Here is a 27,063-nt window from a genome sequence, read left to right as displayed (position 1 = left end):
TCCTGTTCCCGCATATGCCTCTTGCAACATCTCCAAGGGGTATGAGGCACTGCAAGAGGCATGTGCGGGCTTGTCTGGATGTGCCCTGTGAGGGGAACAGAGCAATACAGTGGGAATGCAATAACAACTGTGTGATTGGTTTAAAAAAAAAAAAAAAGCCCTAGTCTTCATGGGACTGGTCAGCATCTAGGAAATACAACACAGTCAATAATAACCAATTAGAATAATTTCAGTAGAAATTTTGCCTCTTGTAGTGTTTCTTTTAGGATGGGACTGCTTTAACACTTTCTAAGAACATTATCATCTATAGTCCATTGCTGTTCATTCTATAGAATGTAAAAATTACAACAGTTCTCATTTTGCTAATTGCATTCCATAATTTTGAAGCAAAGAAATAATGTTCTCACCCCCCTTCTCAACAAAGATTTAATTATTATTTTTTACTAGCTAGTTATACTAGTGGTTCCCAATCTGTGGTACAGGTACCACCAGTGGTACGCAAACAACCTGTCAGTGGTACGTGTTAACAGATTTATTATAATTACTTTATATGACAGAAATTTGCTGGTGGTACTTAAGGTTATATCGCTTTAAATTGGTGATGTGTAATCTGTCAGAGTTTGGGAACCGCTGTACTAGTCTGTGATTAAGTACTAGAACTAAGCTACACTATGCTTTTCAAATATGAACAGGTACATCCTTTTTTTGCCCTGGGGGAAGGATTTATTAATCACTAATTTGGAAAATGCAGCAACTCTAAGTAAACTTCCTGAAGAGTCATTTGTTTTAAATAATAAAGAAATATTCTTGGGTCTCATTCTTGAAGAAGACCAATTGTTTGTTTAAGGACTGTTCATACGATTAAGAGGTTTGCTAGACAATGTCACTAATGACTAATATGTAATGAAAGGAAGAGAAGTGATTTGAAGTATATTAAATGGATTGGGGGATTTTTTGTCCCCTTAGATTTATTTCCAATTTTATTATGTTGTATTTGATTGAGATAAAAACTTTGTTTTTAAGCATCTTTCTTTCATGACTAGAGATGTTTCTTTCATGACTAAAGATGTTGAGCTCATGGTAAGGTCAGTTGACATCAAAATGTTTCATAACTGAATGGTTACATTACCATAGAAATTTGGCTTTAGCTGATTTAAATAGGTCACTTATGTGTTATAATAAGAAATTAAACTGAAAAGCAACTAATTTAGGAGGTTGTTTGCACACAAACAATCAACAACATGAAACCAGTTTCAAATAAGTTAGCAAGCTGCTTTCTGGAAATAAATAGTAATGACTAATGGCTAAACCATAGCAAGCACATAGGAGGTGTGACTTAAAAAAAAAAAATAGTCCAAGAAAGCAGAAAGGCCCTGTGGGAGGGAAAGCTGTGCTTTGAGGATGCATAACATGCCCTCTCAGCACTTTTTTAAAAAAAAATTGTGTTCCTCACTTACTAATAATATAAAGTTGAATGAAATTGAGTAGGAAGGCATAAATCATTCCAAGTACGTATTGTGGGAAGGAGCGTTGGGTAACTAATATAGAATACTGAGCTTCAGGATTTCTGGATGTTGCTTTCAGTTGCCATGGGAAAGTCCTACAATCTTTGTTTTTCATTATTCGTTTGTAAAAATGGAAAACAATCTCACTAAATCTTTTGATACTTAAAGCTTTGCTGTGTCATAATTCCAGTGTTTGTAAAATGAGTGCTCAGCTAGTTGTGGGCCAATATTTGTCTTGTTTAAAAATTGAGGGCATGTTGATTGAAGGAGCTTTTCCTCCAATTTGAAAAGCTGCCTTAGGCCTGATAAACTTTTTTCTGTTTTCCTCACAAGCTGAGGGTGGGGAGGTTACAAAAAATGTGCTCCCCATTTGGCCTGTCACTTCCACTATGTTTGAAGTCCAGGGGGCAAGTGTTTCACTGTTTTTGGTAAGCCCAGTTTTCCATATGTGGATATAAATGCCAATCTTTCTTTCTTCTATGTTGAGCTTAATGGGGAGCCCTTCAATGTACAAGTGAGCATTAGGTCCCCATTGACTTCCTTGGGACTTGTTTACCTTTTTTGTGTTTTTGAAAATCTGTCCCATAATTAAAGTCTCTTTAGGTAGCCACCACCATCATTTTAAGTTCTGTGCGTTTAAACATACCTTTGGAGTATCTTCAAAAAGAGAGAGGGGGGAATCCACTGCTTGGGCTTTTGCAGCAGCTCTTAACACTTTAATTTGCTATGTGTGCACATGCCTTGTATCTAGACAGTGTGGCTGAACCGCTTCAACTTTAATGCTGCTTCATCCATTTCCTATGTCATAACCCTGCTTTGAGCATGATATAGTGCTTGGTATGTTGACTTGTTACTTTAATTAATCTAGTGGTTGCTACTACCATTGGTGGAGATGCATTTGTTGGCCAACTTTTAGCAATAACTTCCTAGTCTAAACAATGGCATGGTGGCCTGTTAGAAAAGCTCAGGACAGAAATTATATATGTAAGATTAATAAAATAGCAGCAGTTAATAACGCCTTTGATATTTATACAGCAAGTAAAATGTGTATGGTAACACTGTCAAAAACCTACTTACTTGGGAACCCATAATACCTAGAAATTAATGTACAGGCATGCATTATTATTTCTTCTCCTGAGCTAGAAAAAGGAAAGAAAACAAATGTATTCTATTCCGTGTCTTTTAAAGATGAGTATCATCTCTCTCAATATAAAAGAACATGTATGTACTTGTAGATAGTCATGTAAAGTGTATATCGTACACATTATTTTAGGAACCTCATACTCTTTTTACTTTCAGCCCTCACAGTTTGAACAGTGCATTATCCATTCCTTGCAGTCACTCAAGAGTGTTATTGACTGCAAACCTGGAGAGGCCAGTGTAAGTCTTAATCTACACTGTTATTTTATTTAATTGAACATGAATTACTGTTAGATTTAAGAATGATTTTAATATAAGCATGCATTTTGGTACATAATATTTCACTATTTTAATGGAGGTTACAGAGAAGGAAGTTTTAGGCTGAAACAAAGTATTACTGAAGTTTCTGAAGATTTTGTTGTTTTAACTTGCAGAAAAAAACTCTTTGCATGAAGCCAGCTTCAAAATCTGTTCATATGGCCTTTTCTTTGTGGGGGAAAAAGTGAGCTGTATTTAAATTTTTATGTATTTTCTTTAATTAATTGATTGACTACATTCAGTTTAATATTAATCCTTGAAAATACATGCTGTGACCCATAGCTGTAGCTTTGAAATGGTGCTGAGACTTATCTGAGAAAGGTAAGTACTTGACAGATGTTAAAATGATGGTACAGTTGGGACTGGAGGAATTATGCCACATCCCAGACATTGTGCCTCTTGCTATTTGTGTCTGGTATGACAGAAGTTGCAGTGTTTGGGATGTGGACTAATTCCTTAAATCCTAATTGCACTTCTACTGAGCTACCCTCCGCCCCCTGACAGGTTCCAGACAGAGCAGTCAGGGTCTGGTCTGACAATCAGCTGATTGTTGGACTGATTCTGACAGACCCAGATAAGGTTCATGACTTGGAGCTGTTGGGGCCAGTCTGATGATCAGCTCTGGGAAAGCGCAGCTGCAAACATGGCTTTTAGAAGTCCTGGGGCACCAGGACCCTGGGATTGTGGAGATTATCCTCTGTATTGCAGTCCTTGGGCCCCATGATGTCTAAAAAGAACAACTTGGACCCAGTATTTTTAAGTGCAAGGCAGGAAGCTCTTCCAGGCTCAGGACTTGCCAGGTTCCAAGTAGCCCAAAGCCCCTTAGCTCCCTCCACTAGGGGACCTTTCAACCCACTCTCTCAGCAACTGATTTTCAGCATTGGAATTAGGGTTGTCCCAGTCTCAGTGCCAACCCCTGTCCCTTTGCTGCTTTTCAACTTCTGTGGCATACAAATAAGACACAAAGATGTTTGTTATGTGTATGTTTTGTGGAGTAACTTGGTAGCTGGCCTGACACTTTATGGCAGCGTAAATCAGCTGAACATATAGCTAACACTGTTAGTATTTATGATGCAATTAACACATTAAACGCATGATAACTGTAGTGTGTGCCAGGAGCCTCAGAGAGCCAATCATAAGTACAAATCACACTAGACTTTGTACAGAACATAACCAATGATTTCCCTTAACTGTTTGTCATCTTTTAGAATCTAAAGGATGACAAACAGTTAAGGGAAAGAAGGTAAGATAGTAGGAATATCCCGAACAGCATGGACAAAGGGTTGTTAAATTGTAGCTTTTATGCCTGCTAATTCTGTAGCAACCCAAGTGAGCCAAATTGCCTAACTTTGACCCTGAGTGATGCAAAGTTAAAGTTGAAGTGGTTTTGCAAGACATGACTTATTATGGAATTGTTACAATACAGCTGTTTGTACCCCTATCCTTTGATATTGATACAGTCTTTATATCTGCTTATGCCTGTACTTTCGTATGGCACGAGATAAAAGTATTGCCTATTGTCTTACATTAATGATCCCACAAGATGCCGAGCAACTCTTATGACTCCTACGAAGCTTGAGGAAAATTGGCATTCTTCAGAAATGCTCTGTAACTGCTAACACTTCATAGGTGCTTAGAGATACAGCCCCAAGCCTGATATTCTCTATTTACGTATAGGTTGGGTGCAGTTTGGGCAGAAGAAATGCAAACTTAACTCTACAGTCTAAACAGCGCATCTCCGATCAGAGCTGGAAAACATGAAAAGGAGTTCATTCTCCATGACTGCTTGTTCCTTGTCCTCTCTTTCGAGACAGTCAACAAGACTGTCAAATGTTGCTGTCATTTGCAATAAATGTTCTCTCCCATTGGGAACTAGATGCTAATCTGTAAGGACCAGGTTAGATTTGGAGTAGTGTACCTGAAGAGTTCTTTGTTTCTTTTAAATAATATCTTTTCAGCCAGCCAGCATTATGGTATATTCCATGGGTAAATGATTGGGCTGTGTGTAAAAACTTGTTCTTTTCCACTTCTCCTTTTGTCTCATATGTTTCTTTTTCACTTTGAAGATATTAAATTAACCATTGTTGGGTGGTATGGTATTGTATCTCAGTTTACATTCCCAGGATTTTGTAACACCTTTAGGACGGGTCCTCCTACATTCTGTATTGATAGGGCTTTTTCTTGGGACTTGTTTTGCCAACCACCCTTTACCCTGGACTTTCTCGAAGGAGCAATATATAACAAAATGATAGAAAGGGCTGACTACCTCAAATGTTAATAAGTCGTCTTTTTCCTTGCTCCCTTGGCAAGAAGACCTTGAAAGCCATTCCACTGAAATAGAGTGTGTGTGTGTCTATGTACAGGTTTTCCAGCAACATAAGACACAGGAGGATGTGTGCCAACTGAGTATTAATATCATGCAGGTAATTCCATTTTACTTAAAATATGTTTGAATTGAAAGCACAGCTGAGAAACTAAAGGCTTTCTCTGTAACTATCCCTCCCCTGAAAGTGATAAAAAGGTTGTTGCACAGTATTTACTGTTATCACAGGATGACTATTATTGTTTCACCATTACGTCGTGTTTTAACTAAAAAAGGAGAAAATTGTCATAGCTAAGGGGCAGTAATACTTAACATTGGGAGTGCAGGGGAATGGGTTTAAGTACTAACTGAATAAAGACTTCTGCTGGTTTCCTTCAAACATCTGAACTGGTATAAGTTTCATAGTTGCATAGTTGTTGATGGAGAGCAACTAGAGTTAAAGGATTGCTGCTAATTTTCCTTAACTGAGAATCTGGCTTTTCATTGTCTGTTGCTAGAAACCAATGCTCTTTTCAACAACATTTGAAATTATTTTTGTTATTAAATATTTTTTTAATATTGTAAAACACTGCAGTTTTAAGAACTGATTTTACTGCTTTATCAACTGAAGTATCACAAATCAAACAAAAATTAACTTAGTGGTCCTCAAGGGATGTTTGTTTGGGGTCTCTGTTGAGGCTGAACACTTCAAAGCATTTAAAGATGATATCTTCCTAGGCACCCAGTAAACTTGTAGTTGTATAATTTCATTCACCCTGATGGGGGGGTTTAGCAGGGCATTTAACAGGGTGAAAGTACAAAGAAAAGGCAGATACTTTGCCACAGGCTTACAAAAGGCTAATAAGATGAAAGAAAGCATTTTCGAGGCATAATAAAGTGTTTTTCTAATTTATTTGAGGTTTTAAAAAATTATGATTATTATATATATTAGTATGGTAAAAACACACTTATTGTGCTTAATAGGTAAGCCCTGAAGCAAATCCAAAAATTATTTTATTATTTCTTAGGTTTTTATAGATCATTTGGAGCAACTAAGTACCAAGCCAGATGGTGATATAGATATCACACAGTAAGTAATTTGAACTTGAAATTGAGTCAGTTGGAATATTTTGAAATTACAAATAGAAGTTAAACTAACCTCCCCATCCAAAGGCATCATCATTATATTTATGCTTATATAATTTCTTATAAATGGTTTTTGGCTTTGGGTAACTATTCAGTAAAATAGGATGTAATTGTACCCCCCCCCAAATGAATGGTATCTTCAAATATTATATAAGATAATGAAATATGACTATAATACCTCTTTGTTTTAAAAAGCATGATATAATGCATAATGAAAGCTGTCATATTCAAAAAGTTTCTTCTCGATTCCCAAAGGAAAATACTTTTTCTCATTGTTACAGTTAAAACAGGAAAAGGGCTGGCTTGGTGTTCAGGTTGGAAAGTATCTTTGCTTATGGTCATTGATACCATTTCTAAGTGATGTATACAAAAAGCAAAGCAGGTAATGTTTCTTCTTACTAGTAATTATTCGGTGATACATATATATATGAAGTTGCCTTCATCACTGAATAATTACTAGTAAGAAGAAACATAGCTTGCTTTGCTTTTTGTAAAACTTTACATTAGAAATGTGCATAAGTCACTAATTTCAGACATAATTAGACAGAAGAATCTAAATTGCTAAGAGAATTAGTCTTAATCCCTTTGTAAAACAAAAATTAAAAAAAACCTTGGACATATTGCTTGGGTTCGTCAGGATGTTTGGCAAGAAAAAAGAATGGACTGAAAGCTAGTTTATTTGGGGAACTGGCCCTTCTTTTGCTGTCTAGGGGAAGTGAATAACAAATTTTATTGTGTACCAAAGGCACAGAAGAGGTGTGAAACGTGCATACCAAATATCATTTTTAAATAAAGACCTATAACTAGAATGACAATACCTGTTTCTAAAGTACTTAATGGCTTTGTGTTTGATTTAGGACAATCCTAGGTCTTTCTCTGCTTTCTCCTTCATGCCAGGGGAAGCTTTGACAAGGGACTTAAAGCTTTTCTGATGAATCCAGCACATAACAGAAAACTGTTGTGAAAGAATGCAACCAAAAGAGTATTACACTATTTCCTTTTTTCCCAAAATATTTACAGTCTTTCAGTTGATGTTTCTTCTCCGGATTTATTTGGAAGTATTCATGAAGACACTAGTTTATCTTCTGTAAGTATTGTTTTTTTAATCTACAAAGGAAATACTAACCACCAAATAAGGCTTTCAAAACATGGCCCTTTTCTTTCATTGTGTGTGGTTGTACACAGAAAAAAAAACCAATTAACCCACTTTAAAGCGGATGGAAGGCTTACTGCTTAAGCATGGGTTACAGTTTTGTGTCCTTGTGTCCACTGCTGTCCCTCAATAAGTGACACTAAATCAGTGTAGCTTTACTTTGTAGTGGAACAGCTGCTAAATTACCATACATTAACTTCTATTTACTGGGGGATAGGGAAGATGCATGAAACAATTACAACAGATCATCGTCCCCCCCCCCCCACTCTTACAATTAATATAATTGGTTAATATAATTGGCCAGGTAGTGTGATATTCCTTAAGATACTTTCTCAAAGTATCCATCAGACTTACTTTACTTTGCTATATCATCAAATTCCTTACAACATTTTGACTCTTTCTACTCCTTTTAAAAAAAAAAAAAAAAAGTTTTTTTTAAGAAAAATTTTTTTTTTTAAAGGTTGTTTTTGTTTTTGTTTTTTTTAAGTCAAGACCAGCAGCTCAGTACTTACAACCAAGCCTATTGGTTCTACAGACAAATTTAGTCATTGAGTTCTGAGCATCAATTTTTTTTCTGCAGACAGAGTTAGGGAAAGAATATCAGTTTCCACAGCACAGCACACTTGGAACTTAGCAGGTTTCATCTGTAAATGTCAAAATCCTTTGTTTTTTGCAAGTAGGGAAGATTTTACTTCCTCTGCCTCAGTTATCTCCCATCTTCAAATAGAATAAGTATCTTGCGCATATTTGTTTTTAATATTCTGTTACCAATGTATTGTAAATTACTAACGTAGTGGAAAGGTTAATGGGTGTACTTGCTTTGTTAGTCGTTATAGTGGCTTCCTGGAAGATGATACTGTTAGGAATTCTTCTAGAAGGATGAATAATCTCATTCTTAATCAGACATAAATTACTACTATGATGATCGATCCTCAAATAGTTTTCATTTTAAAAGTACTGCAAATGTGGATCCTGAGCTTCCTTTTGAGGTTGGAGAATATTTCACACATTTCTCAGGTGGGTAAACCGAGGAATCTAAATGACTTGCACAAAAAGCCTCTGGCAGACACCTCCCAAAAATGGTCCTAGCTTTGTTTCCCAGTTGCTGCCTCTGAAATTGGATCTTGACTCTCACATGGGTACCACGTTGCTGCACCAAATTCATGAGGAGTTACCTCTAATTCAGTACTTATTGTGAGCCACATTTGCTTTATAATAAATAAAATAATTGGAAAGCAAGATAAAGTAGTTCAAATTCTTTTCAGAAATAATTTCCAGCTCTGTAAATCTTTGGCTTATTTCATTGTTGAGAAATGGGAATGCATTGATTTAACACCTGTTTTGCTGTTCTATTTTAAGCATTAAAATCCAATTTTTGTCAGTGTCACATGAAAATGAAGGCTAGCTTGGGTTCTATTTTGCAGTGGTCATACTTTTTTTTAATGCTTTTCTAGGAAAAAAAAAAAAAAAAAAGAGGCAGAAACAGTTTCTTGGAACAGTGTCCAGGCTTTATTTTTTGTAGTGGGGTCCTTCACCACAGCACTGTATTAGTCAATAATTCCAGTCAACGTTTCAGACACGGGAGCCTGTAAGAAGGGAAGGTGTACTTACCAAATCACTATAGCTAGCCTAACTAAGTTCTTAGAATTTTGTTTTCAAAATATTTGTTAGTAGCATGAAATCAAATAATTTAACAGCATTTTTATCTCGGCCATCATTCATGTGAACAAATGCATTTTTTGTTCTCTAACTATGAATTGAGGAGCATGATTATTCAGATTCATTCCTTTTAATTAATATTGTTTTTCCTTGTTTAAAAAACACCTCTTGCTTTAGGAGCAAAGACTTTTAATTGTCCTCAGTAACTGCTGTTATCTGGAACGTCATACCTTCATAAATATAGCTGAACATTTTGAGAAACATGGTTTCCAAGGAGTTGAAAAAATAACTCAAGTGAGTAGGAATACTGAAATGAAATATTACTTGGTATGAAGTTTATCTTTATTCATTTGTTTTTGTTTGAAGAGCCACCCAAAATGAATTTTAAATGAACCTCATAGATATGAATGGGACTCCAGGTATCAGTTTAAAGAAACAATAATAGTTGTTTGCATGTGTTTCGGTGTGGTCTATATAACTTGTATAGAAAATGTGATATCTTGTTAGGTTTTTGTTTTTTCATTGGCAGTTCTTATCAGATTTCTGAGTAAAGTTTTTTTTTAATGCAATCTGTACAACTGATGGGTCTTGTTCATAAACTAGTTCAGGGATTTTTTTTCAAGAACGAAAATGTCAAAGTGGGCGGCAATAGATGTCTCATTTTCCTGCCTTTTTGTAAAGATTAATCATTTTTTTTATGAGAAATGTTGTGACTTAGTCCTGAGGGCCATATAATTAGTTTGTTTCTAGAAATGTTTGTTGTTTGGAAGTAAAGGGTTATGTCTTCCAGTACAGAGCTAATACTTCTTTCTAAACTGTCATTTGTACAGTAGAATATATTCTCAAAGCAGTCCTAGTAATATGTTTCAATATGGTTAGAATTACTTTGAATATCACTTTAAAGGAGGATTGAAATGATTTGTGTTAATGATTTTACAAAATGATCTCCTTTCTAGCTCAACTATTCTAAAGTCATTAATGTGCTGAGTTAGGAACTGGTAGTATGGTGAGGCAAATGAGGCATCCAGTATTTGTTCAACAGTGACTTTTCTAAATTCTACAGCCACATCAAAATAATGTATTTTTAAAATCTTACAGTCTTATGCATTACAAAATTTGAAATACTGAAGTTGCAGACTAATTTAAAATGTACATTAACCCTTTTAACACAGTAAATTACAGTACTCAATAGTGGTACATATACATATTTCATAGGGCTATGTGAAGCTTCAGTACCTGATTTAATTTGGAGGAGATTCAGCATGATTTGAGGAGTGAATCTCCAAATCTGAATTGAATCGGGAGACCAAGTAAAAGCTCCAAATCGATTTGAAGTATCTGAATTGATTCAGAAAAGCTTCGGAAAAAGATTTGACGGATTTGGCCATATACTAAACAGGCAGCTGACAGCTGGCACCAGCTGCTAAGTCTGTTGGAGTTGGGGGAGGGAGGAGCAAAGGGGCATGGGGGAGGGAGAAATTGGGGCTAGGGCTGGAATAAGCTGCCCAGCTGGGGGGGGGGGGCATGTTACTTGGGGGCGGGGCAGCACGGGATATGGGCATGGCAGTGCTAGGAGTGGGGACTCTGCCCTGCTGCCGCTTGCCCAGCTGAGAATGGGGGGGGTGCAGAGGGGATGCAGGCGTGGCTTGCTCCAGGCAGAAGGGGGCAAGTGGTGTCAAGGCAGAGTCCCTGCTCCCAGTGCTGATGCGGGCACAGCAGTGCTGGGAACGGAGGCTATGCCCTGCGGCCTCCCAGAGTAAGCCATGCCTACATTGCACACCACCCCCCATGCCAGCTGGGCAAGTGGCAGCAGGGCAAAGCCCCCTGGTTCCCCACACCGGGGCAGAGGCAGGTACAGCTGGAGGAGCTGTGGGAGAAGCCCCCATGCCTGCCCTGCCCAACCCAGACTCCCAGCACTTAAAAAAAACAAAAACAAAAAAACAAAAAAAACAAAACAACCAGCAATAAAAACCCCTGCACTCACCAGCAGCAGGAACAGCAACTGGGCCCTCAAGGCTCATGGCAGAGCCTTTCCTCACAGTGGAGGGCAGCGGGGATCGCTCCTCCCCCACCCCCCGGGTGACACCTGTGCAGCAGCTGCCCCATGGCATGGCTGCAGCACAGCTTGGTAGGGCACCGCGTGCTATCTAGGAGCTGGAAGTGAGCGATACCAGGCTCCAGCTGATACATGGAGCCGCCCCAGCTCTCAGGCGAATTGAGCCAAGGGCTGAGGAATCAAATCGGCTTGATTCCCTAGCCCTTGGCTCGATTCACCTGGGAGCTGGGGCAACTCCACATGTTAGCTGGAGCCCAGAACCTGTCAGCCCCAGCTCCCAGGCAGCACACGACGCCCTGCTGAGCTGCATTTTGCCCATGCCATAGGGCAGCTGTTGTGCGGGTGCCAGGCAGGGGGTGATCACCTCTGCCCCCCACTGCCTCGCACTGTACGGCAGGGCTCTGCCATGAGCCCTTACAGGTCCCAGTTGCCACTCCTGCAGCGGGTGAGTGCAGGGCTTTTTTTTTTTAAAGTGCCGGGAGGCCGTGGCCAGGCAGGGGATGGCATTGGGCAGGGCAGCCATAGGGGCTTCTGAAGCTTTTCCCAGCTGATCTGAATCACCTAATTTCTCTGAATCAGCACTGAATCTTCCAAAGCTGATTTGTCCAAATCTGTATCTTATCAATATGTCAGGAAAATAGCTATGCACAATGGAATTTACTACATGCACTCACTTTTTCCCCATCTCAGAAATATGTTGATTTGAGTGTTCTATATTTTTCAAAGTAGCTAGAAGAACAGGTAAATTGCTGCTGCTAGTTGAATGGCGGTACAACTTACATTAAACACTTGTCAGAAATCCTGTCTTTTAAACACAAACAATATTGAATATGGGAAAGAACAGAAATGGATATTATATAGAATCTGTTAATAATGTGTGTTAATGATTGCAGAAGAAAGATGAGGGCACAAGTAAGTGGCACAACGAATTCAATTAGTTCACGGCAAAGCAGTTCAACAGAGTGAATCGGAGCAGTTGCAATTGAGTTTCAGTTAGAAACTCCAAATTAGCCTCTCACTAGCTTCAACTTTGAGGGCATGGTATAGTTTTTCTATACAACATGAACTGAATTTGAGGTTTGCAATGGGGGTGGGGACTGCCATCACCACAAATTGAGAGAAATCTTAATCTTACTCTGTAGAGTTCAATGTCTAAATTGTCTTCATTTTTTAATTTGGAACATGATTAGTAGATGATGGTTCATACTCAAGAAATTACAAATCTTAACTGCCCCCTGTCAGGGTCAAGTTCAAAATGTATCCAGGCATTGGCAGGTTTATCTGTACGTGGAAAAGAAAGGGGAGTGCGTGATGTGCCATTTGATGGGCTTAGGAGAGAGGCTCCCAGCCCATTGCTTCTAGGACTTGTCAGCCAGATTAGAAAGGAAGGGGAATAGGCTTAGTTATACTTCAGTAGTTCACAAGAGAAGGAGGTTCCTTCTTCTTTCAGATCTGAGAAGTTCCAGAGGAAGTGAAGGATTGTATCCATGGAAGGAAAAAGGAGACCTAATTTTCTGCCAACTTGATTTTTCCTGCAGATCATTAGATCTTTGGGTGGGTTTTGAAGGTGTTTTTTGTTTTGATTCTCAGCAGCAGAACTCTCTTCCAGCTGTTCTTAGGAGACTCGGTGAAGATGGAAAGGAGAGAAGGCATTAGCATGTTCTGGCAGCATCCATGTCTCCAATAATACAGCACCTTTTCTCCATGTCTGCAGTCTTCCCTCAGAATTCTCTCTCCCTATCCCAACTTGAGAACTGTATTCCTCCCATTGCTCACCAGCTTTTCTGAGGATCCAGTCATTTGTAGGTGGAGTGCTTTAGGAGTGACCAGGGATATAGGAAGAGACTTTTTAAAACTTTTATTATATAAATATTAAAAACAAATGATGACAGTGCAGAGGCATGTGGCTCTCCCAGGGGCCCCGCATGAAATGGTTATCAGTGCCAAAAACACCATATCACCAAAAATTGAAACCCACTTCCCTGAACCCCTAATGGGGTACATATGTACAACCAGCTATCCCTCTTTCACCTTTCATAGTTCCCCCCCCCCGCCATTGCCGAGTGCAGCACAAACTCCTCTACATTTTGCAAGATGAATTGTCCAACTTCAAATGTGACATGTGCCCAGACCAAGAAACGGAAGAATTGGAGAGCATCATAGGAGCTGGCCCCTGTGGACTGATTTCTGAGGTTTTCTGAAGTTGCCATTTTGGCCAATTTCCTGCTAAATCAGGCCAGGCAGATCACAACTTCCCATGGCCTCTTGGTACAAAATAAAGAATATGTACACAGTCTTGGAGAAGTTGAAGTTCACCACATTCGAAAAGGCTGCTGTACAAAAAGTGGCTGCAGCCAGGGACAGTCATGGTGTGAAAGAATCTCCTCCACCTCATCCTCACAGTAAGGGCAGGCCACTGATGATGCCCAGTCTAAGTGGCAGACAGAAATACCTGTGGTTAGGGCCCCATGCAGCAGCTGATGCTGATGTTTTGCCACTTCACTTGTGATGGGTAGCTTGTGTAGGATGCATGAGGCCAGGTAGGCTTGCTCCAGTGTTGCTGCCACTGGGTCCTGCCTGCAAATTGTGTCAGGGTGTGTGGCAGGAACATGGGCTTGACATACTTTGACTGTCCAGGTGTACAGTGCCTTCCCATAAAAAAACCTTAGAGCAGATCCCACCACCCTTCTTGTTGGGCATGGGAAGGGACAGCAGAATACTAATCCCTCCACTTCATTGCTGTCCACATCCCGAGGAACAGGCAGCGATAGAGGATGATCTGTCTAGTGAGGTGCCAGTGGGGAGGTGTTGGCATGTGTAGAGGTGGTGCAGCAAGTGCATCCACAGGGAAGGCTGCTTTCACTTCAGCCATCAGGTGTGAAACAGTGTGGACAGAGTGCACGCCCACCTGGTTGGCCAGGACTTTGGCTGAGAGCCACGTGGACCAAGCTGCATTGAACAGTTGGGTCAACTTCATGATGTGCAGCTGGACCGAGGAAACAATGAGGCTTCTGGAGGCAAGGCAAGGTGAAGCTCAGAGTCCCCTGCTGCAAGGCCAAGTTATGGACCAGGGGTTCCTACAGCATCTCTGGAAATTGCAGGTGCCTGCCCTAGGGTCTCAGTCAGAGGTAGGCCTGCCAGGCCAGGGCAAGGCTGCAGTAGAAGGTCAGCTGGCATCCTAGGACCATCAGGATCCAACAGTAAAGGTTCCCAGTCAAGGTTGAGACACCCCACTTGATGCAGGAAAGTGAAGCCAGACATTACCAGGGGTGGGTCTCACCAGCAAAAAGCAGGTACTGAAGCTTGTAGGCAGAAGGCAGCCACCTTCCTTGCCAAGTTATACCCTGACCACCCCCTTATTGGGGGGCAGGCAGCCTGCCTGAGCCAGTGGTATTCATTCCAGAAGAACTGCGAGGAGCTTCTGAAGTCTTTGGAGCAGGGCCATTGTTTGGGTACAGGGTGGCACACGTGTGCTACAGAGTAGTAGTTGGGAGGTTGTTGATGGCCAGGACCTGGCCATGGTAAGAGAGACTGCATAGGTACCAGTGGTATAGTCACACCTCAGCCTCCTCAGTGTGGCCTTCCTAGTTCTTGGCTAGATAGGATGATGGGCCTAGGGCTTTGAAGATGTGTTGCAGCAACAGGACAGACCTCCATGCAGGTCTGGAGGTTGAGTCTTGGCCCAGATCCCCAACAGAAACATGTTGCTTTTGGTCCAGTTGATACGGACTGAGGAAGTGTGGTCTGGTCATTAGCCCACTGACACTCCAGCACAGACTGGATGTTAACTTCGCTGCTAACAAAAGCAATCACGTCATCTGCATACTCTTTTTTCTTAGGTGGGGGTACAGTGGCTGGGGCTGCAGCTGATGGGAAGGCCAGGCCTATCAGGCAGTGCCACAGAGCATGGAGCAGTGTCACTCAATAGTTAAAGCAAAGAGCATTCCAGAGAGAAAGTAGCCCTGCTAGATGCCCTAAATCCTGGGAACAAGACACATAGTTCACTGGTCACCATTAGGAAACTAGAACGGTCTAGAACTAGAAGCAAGGTGGTTGAGGTGAAGACGGACCCAAAACCAAAGGCTTCCAGAGTCCAAAATAAGTCATGGTTGACCTGATCACAGGCCTTTTTTTGATTCAGAGAGACAGGGCCAATGTTCAGGTGAAAGAGTTCTGCAGCCACCAGCAGGTCGCTCAGCAGAAACAGGTTGTGCTAGATGGTCCTGCTTGGTACACAGTAGCTCTGTTTGGGGCCTGCGGCAGCAGTCTCAAATATGTTGAACTGCCTGGCCAGGGTTTTGGTCAAGATTGTGTAACTGGTAGACAGGGATGATGCCAGTCACCTGTTTTTAATGTTACTGTGGTTTCCCTTCTTAAGCAGCAGCATGCAAGTCAAAAAAGACATCAAGGAACTTGAGTCTGCCCTCAAGGATGTCAATAATGACCACAGGCTGTACAAGAGCCTCAGGCTTCAGAAAAACTGCTTAAGAGAACTGGTAGAGGGTGGGATCTGGGGTGTAAAAATTCAAGACCATTTCCAAGAACTCACACAGGTTGATGTTGCGACCCAGTTCTTTTTCAGCCTACAGAAAAAGTGTGCAGAACAAAAGACCCTATAGCCTCACAACTAGGGCTGTGTGAAGCTTCAGTCCCTGATTCAATTCAGCGGAGATTTGACCTGATTCAATGGCTGAATCTCTGAATCTGAAACGAATCAGAGGACCCCTTAATCTCTCCAAAACGATTTGGACAGATTTAGCGATTCGGACGTAGGTACAGCTTTAAATGTTTTATCTACATAACTTTAGGTAGCAGGGGCTCTGAACGCTCTGGTGCTGGGACAGATACAGTGTCCCACAGAAGTACGGGCAGCTCCCGGTGCACTTGGCAGCAGACCTGGAAGTGGACCAGAAGCATTTCTGGGTCCACCGGACAGCACACAGGGTGCCCTTCCCCCCCCCGCCCATGTCTCCCCAGCTCAGCAGCTGGTGCTTTCTAGGTCCAGGGGGGGCACCTGGGGTCCCCCTGTGGCCAATTGTTGAGCCAAGGAAGGCCCCCAGCGCATTCCCTGTCAGACCCAGAAGTGGACTGGAAATACTTCTGGTCCACTTCCAGGTTTACTGCCAAGCACACTGGAGAGCCGCCCATGCTCCTGTGTGAGATGCTTCATCTGCCCCAGCACTGCAGTGATCACAAGTCGCACCTGCTACCTCAAGTTATATAGAAAAAAACTTTTAAAGCTGTGCCTGTGTCCAAATTGCTGATTCACCGAATCAGCATTGAATCATCAGATCTGGATTTGGCCAAATCGAATCAGGGACAGCGATCCGAATCTACAGATCGAATCACTGTCCCCAATTCAAGCCAAATCCGAATCAAACGGGGCCCGTTTCGCACAGCCCTACACACAACCCTGTTGAGTTATGTGTTCAGGACCCTGCTAAGATCAGAGGGCATTCTATTCCTTTCTACATGAGCTGTTGGCAGCTGAGCCTGCCTGCCCAGAAACCAATCAACACCTGTACACAGGCCTTCCCATATGCCATTTCAGAAGAGAAAATAGTATGGAAGCATCATGAATGAGCATTTAGTGGCCTGCAGAGTTGGGGCTTCTTTCTCATGATCCTCTATAAGGAGAAGTTAGGAAAGTGGTCATGTTTTGCTTCTGAGCTCCTTTGTGGCCTTGATTTCTGCCTTTTCCCCTTGTATGAACCGTTCTGATTCTAGAAGCCCTTGAACTGTGACCCCACGAGTGAAGAAAAAGTGATGTAAAAAGTTTTGCCTTTGAGTCTGGTAAGCTATTACTTACTAACATGAATGCCTTTAACAAAATGTACCCATCATTTTCAGTAGGATTTTTAAAATTATCAATAATATTAAGGTGATGGTGGTTTCATGTTTTGTTTTATATATAATTAATTGATGTGTGTGTCCTTTTGTTTTTGTTTTGCTTTTAGATAAGTATGGAGTCCTTAAAGGAGCTGGATCAAAGACTTTTTGAAATTTACATTGAAGCAAAGGCAGATCCTATTGTAGGTTCATTAGAACCTGGTATCTATGCTGGATACTTTGATTGGAAAGATTGTCTTGTTCCCACAGGTAAACATATGTAATAATCCTGGAATAATGGTCTCTGAGATATATGAGTTAAGATTTTAAAAAGTAGCATACAAACATTTTTTTTCTTTGCTTTTGCTTAGTTTTTGACAAGATTTCATTTAAAGTTGTTTCTTTCTCCCCTCCCCCACAGTGGCTTTTACTTTAATCTTACTCCCCCAAATGATTATAGCATTTTTATCAGTGATAATATCTTTAATGCGTGTTTTTCATGATTATTTTGCCTCATTGCTCATCTACAATAGAATGATTATGAAAGACATCTTTTTTCATTTTCTCATGAAATTCATTGGGATTTTTGGGGGGAATCTTTTGTGAAGAACCTAGTCACTTTTGTAATAGATTTAATCACAGTTCTGAAGAGGTGAAAATTAGTTTGTTTTTTTTAAAAAGAGTAGGAAAGAAAGACAGGAGAAAAGTGTGGGTGTAGCATTGTAACAGTAGTTCAGCAAGGTGTACATCAAGACGCAGAAGAATCACTATCATAAATACATGACACTCATTAACCTCTTCACTTCACAGGTGATAACAGCCTACCTGAATACTCTTTTATACATGTTTTTGTTCCGTTTGCTACTTAGCTCTGCTGTGTCTGCTTCTATCTTGAGAAGCCTGAGGAAGGTTACTGTGATACCCAGACACTTTCCTATGACCACCCAGCCATGCAATTGGTCCAATAAAAGATAACGCCCACAAAAGTTCTTGCCTCTCCCATATTTCCTGGACCATCATGGCAGCCATGCCACCTCAACATTGTTATTGCATACATTCAGTTATTTATAATGGTCAAGTTTTTCATAAGTTACTAGTTGTTTGAGGTGGTTCAGTTTTAGGGTTGTTTCACTTTGAGAATACCTAACGGAGCCTGATTTTCAGAATGTAGGTGTTAAGCACTACAGGTGTTAACCAGGTTCTTTCAAAGTTCACCTGGACTGCTCCCAAAATTGAGGCACACCTAAACTAGTAGTCTTTCTAATCTTGACCAATATATAATAGAAACTAGGAGTAAAGGTATACTCTGATCCAGCTTAAATAGTGACCATTTAGGGCTTTTTCAGTAAATAAGCAACTGAGAGCAGCACAATTTGGACTCTTTACTAGTTGAGTATTTTAGGTAGTATTTTATATAGTTTTGTATTTAAAACATTGTATTTCTGACATGCAATCTTCTTTGCCCTTTTTGGTACTTTTGTACTCTAGTATAGTTTATGGCAGAAATAACTCGGATAGGGTGCTTACAAGTTCAGATTTACTTTAAAAATGTGTGATTCTGACTGATCAGTCTTGGAATATGTTTTTCCTTGTGTTACTCCAACCTGGAGATGAAGAAAAATAAGTGGTGCCATAACCCAATAATGGGATGGATTGTGATCATGTACTTCATGCTTACTCTGACTAATACCTGGTGACCTAGCTGACTGAGCTCATGTTGCAGTCAACAATATTTTTTTTTTCTTTTAGCTGGATCACTGACTTATAAATTAACTGGTTTAATGGATACTCAGTCAGTTGGCCCTCCCGTCTCTGAGTAAGACTCATGATTTTTCATGAAGTCCTGTTGTGCTGTTGTGTCTTTCTGCTGGTATAAAGTCTTTATCTTTGTGCTAGTAAAGTCTAGCTCAGTGAAGGTTCAGCTGACTTCACTGGATTTGTGCCTGCTTAAAACATCCATCACTCTTACGTGTTTCAGGCCTAGAGGGTAAACCTGTAGCTGACCTGGAAAACTACTCTTGGGTGAGATGGTCAAAATACCACAGAATAAATGGACAACAAATGAGAAGCTGCCCATAGCAGAGTGCATGAACACTTGATTGTACATGCCGCTCACATAGAAAAATCCTCCAGCTAGCATATACTGTATATTTTCAGTCAAATAGTGGATTTTTTTTAACGAGTACTACAATTCTCAACTATGAGAAAACAAAAGTCTTCTGGATATCAGATAGGAGAGCAGATATTTGTAGTAGTATTATTTGGTAAGTCTAACCATTTTTCCTTTTATCACGTCCAGTTCATCTCCAGACATTCAACTTAAAAAAGGCATGCTTGATTAAAATAAATTATACCGATTCATTAAAAGTACAAGTGATTCATGTGAGAAATGGATGTGTGGAATGTACCTTAATATTATTTTTAGTTGAAATTAATGTCTGCTCAAGAGTAATCTTGCAGTTGCAGATTCTTAAACTTGATTCAAGTTAACTGGATAGATTTCAACTTTTTTGCCTCAGCTTGTGATTGGAAAAAGAAAAATCTTATTTCAATATACTCAGTTCTCCATAAAATTAGTGTGGAACTAGTAACACCTTTGATATTTATTCAAGACTTATGGCAGAGGTATCAAAGATATTGCCTTGGAGCCCTACAGTATGGTTTCATGAGTCTTGGACTGACTTGGTGTGCAGCATAAGCCCCAGACCAGGACTGGGGCATGCTGCATGTGGTACATAAGGCTGGACTGGGTACACCTGCTTCATGTGACACTGGGGACCAATACAGAGACCATGCTGCATGTGGAGCCCTACCAGACTAGCCATGTGAGCTTGCTGCATACAGAGCCAGTTCAGTGTGATCACATCATGGAGCATGTACCCTGTTCTGGTTCTGCATGTAAACCCCAGAGCAGAAACAGCACGTGCTGTGAACAGGGCTGGTTTGGGATGTGCACTGCATGAGATATTCACATCAGAGCAGCACTGGCTTTGGTGTGTGGGGCTAGTCTCTGCGTCCAATCTGGCCCACAGACTGGCCTCACACCCCTCATCTGGCCTGTGGGGCTGAATGAATTTCACACTCCTGACTTGTGATGATAACTGTTCCAAGTTGTTTATAGCATCCAAACTAGCCATTTGGGCTGAAATCTTCTGTTCACTGTTTCTGAATCTCACTTTCTTTCAAAAGTTTTGACAAAAATGGTTCAACTGTTTCCAAGAACAAGATTAAGGGAAAATATAATATTAAGCGGGGGGGGGGGGGTGAGAGGGAGTGTGTGTGTGAGAAAGTAAAGCCATTTCATTTAGAAACTGGTAGTGCTGTGCCTTAGAGTAGTGGTGGTCAATTTGTGGCACGCATGCCACAAGTGGAACAGATACTTTCCATGTGGCACTGCAAACCAGGAAGGGGACAGGCAGCAAAGTGGCAGATAGGGCAGGGAGCAGAAAATTGGACAAGAGCCAGAAAGCAGATCCATGGATCAGGCAGGAAGCACAGGGCAAGGAGTAGAGAGCAGAGCAGCTGATGAGTCAGAGGAAAGGGAGTGACACTCTAGGAGGGTGTGGGGCTAATTTGTGGCACATCTGTCAGAAAGGTTGAACACGCCCCCCCCCCCTCCAAGTTTTAGAGTGGGAAATTTTAATTTTTTTTGTGTAGAGGGAAGGGTTTCCCTTTTGTCTTGGACATGAGTTCTGCTGTGCCCATAAAACACTGCCCAAGTTCAGTTGATTTGTAAGTGTGAAAAACCTCAGTTTGCAAGTGCTCAGTAGAGGTAGAGATGGCCAGGTGATTTCTCTAATTCCAAGCAACCCAGAGTTGCAGGACCTGCACAGTGTCCATGTAGTTTTTGCCCCTCCCTACCTCATGTCACCAAAAAATATCCCTTGCTCTTGCAAATTTCCTGGACCATCACAGCTACAACAACCCTCCAACTCTAGTATCTTTCACTGTGGGATCAGACACAGAAGTGAGAGTAGAAGATACAGTCTCTCCAATACTCTGTGCTCCTCCTGGTGGTGCTCAAAAAACACGGAGAAGGAAACGGGCCTAAGAAATGCAAAGGGAGCTGGACTGGGATGGAGCAAGAAATAGAGAAATAAAAAAAATTAGGGTCGATTAAGAGGAGGTGTCTGAAATGAGGAAGACCTCTCACTGCAGAAAAACTGGGACTGACTGCATGAGGGGTCTAGAATGTGGGACACTAAAATTAAAGAAGAAAAGATATAAGGAGTCAAAGGGAAAGGAAGATCTGGGCTGACAGAAAAAGGAAACTCTGGGGGAGGGCGTGGAATTGAGAGAGAGAACTGAAATGGGGACAGCCTGGGGGGGCTGAGGCAGGTCAGGAAGAAAGGTCTTTGTTACTAGGGCATGCTCCCTCCCTCCCTCCAAGATCCCTGGAACTACATCTAGGACTCCCACATCTCAATTCCTGGCTTACAGATCTGTTTAAAAAAATCAGTTTCTTACATACTATTGAAGTCTCCATCAATAAAAGAAGTGGTTTTTTTTTTATGATATTTAAATTCTATGCCAGTTGCATTACAGATATATTTGGCGTCTTTAAATTTTTCTCAACTCTGTGATGTTTGTGTTGCAGATAGTGATTTTACATCTTTAAGTAAATTGAATATGGAATCGTTTAGACTTTGCTTCAGATGCATTTCTCCCATAGCTACAGCATCACTCTAACAGTACCCTTCTCTCATTTGTCATATTAAAGGATCATTGTTTAAACGTTCAAATATACTAAATTGCCACATGGAATAGTTAGGTTTATAGACATGTACATCTGATTTAAGAGAGCTGGTATACTTATCTTGTCATCTCTCTGATCTATACTTTGTCTAACTTAACACTGAATAAGAGATCCCAGCTTTTCTATCAGGCTAGTCGACAAACTAGCATTTCATCTTAATTACTACTTTCCCAGTGACGTACTTGTCAACCTCAGCTTTTCTTTTGTGTTGGTTTTAAGTTGGGTCATCAGTCCCCTGTTTTATGTTTAAGATGACAGGCAAACTTTTATCTTAAGTACCTTTTGAATATAACAGCTAGAATATCTTTTTGCAGCAGTAACTAAAATGTATAAAAGAATACTGTATAGCTCAAAATCATTAATTCTAAAATTCCATTTTGGTAGCCTAATGAATGCTTAGTGGAATTCATAATAACCTGTACATAAAGATCAAATCGGTAAAGACCTCTTGCATGTCCTTTCCCTGCACGTTTTGGTAGAATAAGCACTGCCACTTCAAGGGGACCAGTGTATTTACATATGAACAGGCAAGACACATGTCCTCTTGTGGTATTTAGGAAATGTTCTGTCTTACTTTTCAAAAGTACTTTGCACTTTCAACTAAATGTGTTTCCTCAGAGAATGGCTTAGCAGTTAATGCCTGTTTGACTCAGGGGGGTAGGTTGTAGCCATGTTGGTCTAAGGACATAGGCCTAGGGACATCTTGCATGCATACCAGCCTCTGGCTTCTTTACTATTCACTCCATCCAGGAAGAGCACACACCAACTGCAGATGCTTCCTTAGCCTAACAAAGGGTTTTTAAACCCGAAAACTTGCTAAGAAATTTTTGTCCAACTATTTAGGTTGGTCTAATAAAAAATATCAGATTCACACAAAGAACCTTGTGTGTTTGATTCAGGTCTCTTATGAGATGTCCTATTGGATTTGTTCCACTTTGAATAAATAACTTAAATATTTATTGAACAAAGTTGAGACAGAAACTATATAGTCCACTTGGTTTAAGACACTTGCTGAAATGTTAAGCCCTCCATGGGTCAAGCCCTTACTTCAAAGAATATTTAATTCTCTATGCAGTGTCAAACAGCTTCTACACAAGACATTGAGAGAGACCTGCCCCAGAATTACTGATAGGTAATTTATCTAGGCTGTGGAAGAATGGCAAAGGAGGTATATGTCTCCCACATTCTGAATGAGTACCCTAACTACTAAACTGGGTGTAAGTCTCTGGCTCCCAATTTTTGAAAAAACTTTTAAAGATCTTGGTTTCATCAGTGTGGGAGAGAGAACATTTGACCCTGGCTGAGAGTTCAAAAGAGGTAAAAAGTTTATCACCCCCTTCTTTCAGTGGTGTGTGTGCATGTGTGAGTGTGGTATGTGTAGACACACATAAACACACATGTATATGTATATGCATAAAAGTAACACCTCTTTTCAGCTACCTAACCCTGGGTTTTTGGCATGATTTTTCAAAGGGCTGACCACTTACAGATTACACTAACTTTAATAAAATAATGTGTGTGTGTATATATAAATGAAAGCATGGTCAGTGTATAATTATATAAGTGTTTCTCACAATATACTTACAGGTTTCAAATTTGTAAGTTTTTTGTACCCATTTTGTTCCTTGAAATTTTTTGTCTTCCTTTTAACTTAGTAATGGCGTTATCTGAGGTCCAGCTGCACATCAGTTGCTGGTGATGCAGATACCCTGAGATTAAGTTGCTCAGTAGATCAGCCCAAACAACCCCATCAACATGTTACATCCCCAGAGTACAGAATTTAAATAATATAGTTCCTGTGGAAACGCCATTATTTTTTTTTTTTGCTGTTCTCACCAAGATGTTAGTTTCCAAAAAAGAAGTCAGTGCAGGCTGAAACAACAGGTTGTGTGCAGCTTGTGTCACTCTCTTTTACTTTATTAAAAACTTTGCTATTTACAATGTCACAAATTGCTATGGCCAGCCTTGAAAGTCTTCAGTGTTCTTACAGTTGGGGTTCTGATTAGGCAGTATTATTTTATAATACTGTAACTAATATTAGATCATGCTTTAAATTAATATTGTATCATCATCTGCAAGTAGTATTTTTTTTATTGTGTATGTTGCAATTAAAAATGATTATTGAAATTAGACCAGTAATCAGATTAAAGGCCTCAACTTCACCAGTGAATATGTCATATCTCATGTCTGTGTGCTAGGCTTGCACCTGGAATGTTGTCAGTGGTACCTGATAGATTACTACCATGTTGTAAATGCTTCGTGGCAGTGATAATTGTTCAGTATGAATTAGTCTAATTTTTAAGAATTTAGACTTAAATTACTATATGAATTAATTTACTTTCAAGATTAATTTTTTCAAAATGTATAATTTTTTCAGAGGAAGGAAATATTAATTACAAGATGATATTAATGCATTATTATACCACAATTTGACTCTGAATTTCATCCCTTGAGTTTTCCCTGTCGCAGTGCAGCAGCTCAAGCTTTTGTTACCTGATGATCTTCAGAGAATGTATTCTGATGAACCATCGCTGTCCTCTTAGCATATATTATTTCTACTTCCCTGCAACTAAAAGCAGTCATTCTGTGCATCAAAATGGCATTTTTTGGTTAACTTCACTTTCAAGTTCTTTCTTTAACTTCACTTTCAAATATTCGGATTTTCTCATTTCTAATATGTGACATGTCTTCAGAATATCATTTCTGTACTACATGTTTTTGCAAACACCATGAAGCAGATTGTTTTCAGTAGGTGCAAGGGAATGTGCAGCATACCTTCTGCTGCTTACAAAGATCAGGATTTCAGACTCGAGGAAGGGATGGTCATGCCACCATACTCTCGCCTCCTAGCAGAAACTTTGGAAGCTTTAATACTTACCTGCAGCTCTAGAGCATGACCAACAGGAACCGCCCAAAAGGTACTGCATCATCCTATCTTTCAGGCCACTTCTCACTGTTCACCTCCACTTACTATGTAGACTACTGTCTGTTTGCTAAATCCTTGAAATTAAAGGTTGTTATCATATCAGGCTGAGATTGTTAACACTTCTCCTATAACCATCTTACCAATGCTGTCTTGAGATAATACAGGAGTCTCCTTCCTGTCTCTACTCCCTCCCCTCCCACCCCAAACAAGGACTACTGTCTCCCAGTTACCCTTCTTCTTGGAGTGAGCTAGAGACTAGACTATCTTTGGGTGCTCTCCCACCCCCTACACTTTTCATTTCACTTCCTCATGAGGGTAGGTACATGTGAATACATAATAGCAAATGTAGCTCCTGAATTCTGCACTCTGTGTTTGTGGGAGGGGTGGACAGCAGGAAAGTGATGCGAGTAAATACTTGTCTTTTTAGTCTGGCCACAGGAGTGTAAAAGGTTTTAGAGCAAATCCATTAGGAAACGCTCACTTAAAGCATTGATGTAAATGGAAAATGGGTAAAAACACAATATAGGTTACCAGAGGTAGTTTGTACCAGATTAATCTGATTGCTTTCTTTCAGTGGTTTGGTTGAGGTGAAGGACTTGGGTATGCTAGCAAATTAAAGAATGACTCTGTGATACTGCCATGAAAAAACAAATGCAAGCCTAGGATATATCTGCAGAAATATTCTGGTAGGCACAAGTAGGTATTAGTGCAGTTTACAGGGTGTCAAAGAGTGCCTTCTAGGGCAGTGGTTTCAACCTTTTTTGTACTAGGACCCATTTGTAAACATTGATGCCCAGTCCCAACCCAGTGCCTCTCAATCCTGACCCACTGTCCCCAGACTCCAACCCCTCAGGGTGTGTGGCAGGGGGAACCTCAAGCAGCCCCAAGCCACTTGCAACCTGGAAGTCTGCCAGCCTGCAAAGCAAAAGCCATGGTTTCCCACATTTTTCTGCTTTAAAGGAAAATCCATTTTTAAAGTCTGTTGATCCATTTTTAAAGTTTGTTCATGACCCTTTCATACATTCTTATGACCCGCTTTTGGGTCTCGACCCACAGGTTGAGAAACACTGCTTTAGGGGTTGCTTGCTTGGGACTTGTTTGAGACCACTACAACTTTATCTAGTCTCTGAGAATATACCTTGAAGCAATCCTTGGTTTGGCTCCCTGGAGCAAGAGGGTAGCCCAGGCTCCTTCCCACTCTGAGACTCCAGTCTTTCAGTCTATCACTTTTCCTGATTCTCTGTGGCCCTGACTCATCTGGTCCCATTCCTAAGAGAGAGACTTCTGCTCTTGGGGGTGACCCAGTGCATCCTACAGTTCCAAGCGGTACAGCAGTCTCTTCAGTAAAATCATTTATTGGGGCAAAGACAACCCAACCAGAGGTTCTCTTTCCCTTCCGAAGGTGTTAAGCAGTCTGTCTATCCCAAGTCCAGTCCAGACAGCCCTGATCACTCCCAAAAATGTCATTTTCACCTTCCTAGTCTTTCTACCTCCCCCAGAGCTCCTTCACTTATTTCAATCTTCCCACTCCTCTGTTTCCAGCCTGCTCTTCCACTGTCTCCTGGACATCTTCTGGGAGATGGACATCTCACTTTGTTGGTATGTCAGCAGAGCCATTCAGTCTTTGCTGCTACTAAAGGTCCATCTTGTTTCTTCTTGCACATAGCCAACCCTGGCTTACCCCTTCATTCTCTGTGCGCAGGCTATTGAGGTAAATTGAGTCACACTATATTATAACAACCCAAACACAGCACAGAACTATCAGAATGAAACCCAATACACAAGGCATGTGGGAGATCACATCCAAAATACCAGCTACAGTTCTGGTCACCGTTTTGAAGGAAGATAATCTCGAGCTGGAACTGGTATAGAAAAAGGCTATTGTTAGTAGTATCAGGGGAATGAAAAGCCAACCTGTCTTGTGAGGGAAAGTTAGAAGAGTTGGACTTGTTTCGCCTAGCAAAATGAAGAATTGCACATACATTAGCAGGGTGAACACAGGGAAATAAAAGGACTGTTTAAGTTAAAAAAGGCAGTGTTAAAGCAAGAACAGATCAGTAGAAGTGACCGTTCAGAAAGCTAGGTTGGACATAAGAGGAGGGTAAGGATTGCATATCAGAGCAATCAGGCCCTGGAGCAGACATCCCATTAGAATTTGAGGGGAAGAAACTTAACGGCTATTAAGATGAAGCTCACTAAGCTTTTATAAAGCATTAAATGATAGCGTATCTGACAGTAGGGGAGGGTCCCTTCCAGTGTCTGTTCCTGTAGGT

The 27,063-nt window shown here is 40.6% G+C and overlaps 1 protein-coding gene across 2 annotated transcripts in view; it reads left to right on the top strand.

Moving 5' to 3' along the window:
- EXOC2 (exocyst complex component 2) overlaps positions 1-27,063 on the top strand; it is a 186,811-nt gene that overhangs the window by 115,545 nt on the left and 44,203 nt on the right. For both annotated transcript variants that reach the window (XM_090039380.1, XM_090039381.1), the window contains exons 18-23: positions 2,805-2,885; positions 5,327-5,386; positions 6,294-6,355; positions 7,432-7,498; positions 9,401-9,517; positions 17,237-17,378. In XM_090039380.1, coding sequence (XP_089895506.1) covers positions 2,805-2,885; positions 5,327-5,386; positions 6,294-6,355; positions 7,432-7,498; positions 9,401-9,517; positions 17,237-17,378 — 529 coding nt within the window. The remainder of the gene's footprint in view (positions 1-2,804; positions 2,886-5,326; positions 5,387-6,293; positions 6,356-7,431; positions 7,499-9,400; positions 9,518-17,236; positions 17,379-27,063) is intronic.

This window comes from Crocodylus siamensis, chromosome 3, assembly GCF_052110815.1.
Source record: "Crocodylus siamensis isolate JL-2025a chromosome 3, ASM5211081v1, whole genome shotgun sequence".
In the NCBI taxonomy this organism is placed as follows: Eukaryota; Metazoa; Chordata; order Crocodylia; family Crocodylidae; genus Crocodylus; species Crocodylus siamensis.
This window is presented reverse-complemented; position numbering and strand designations above follow the sequence as displayed.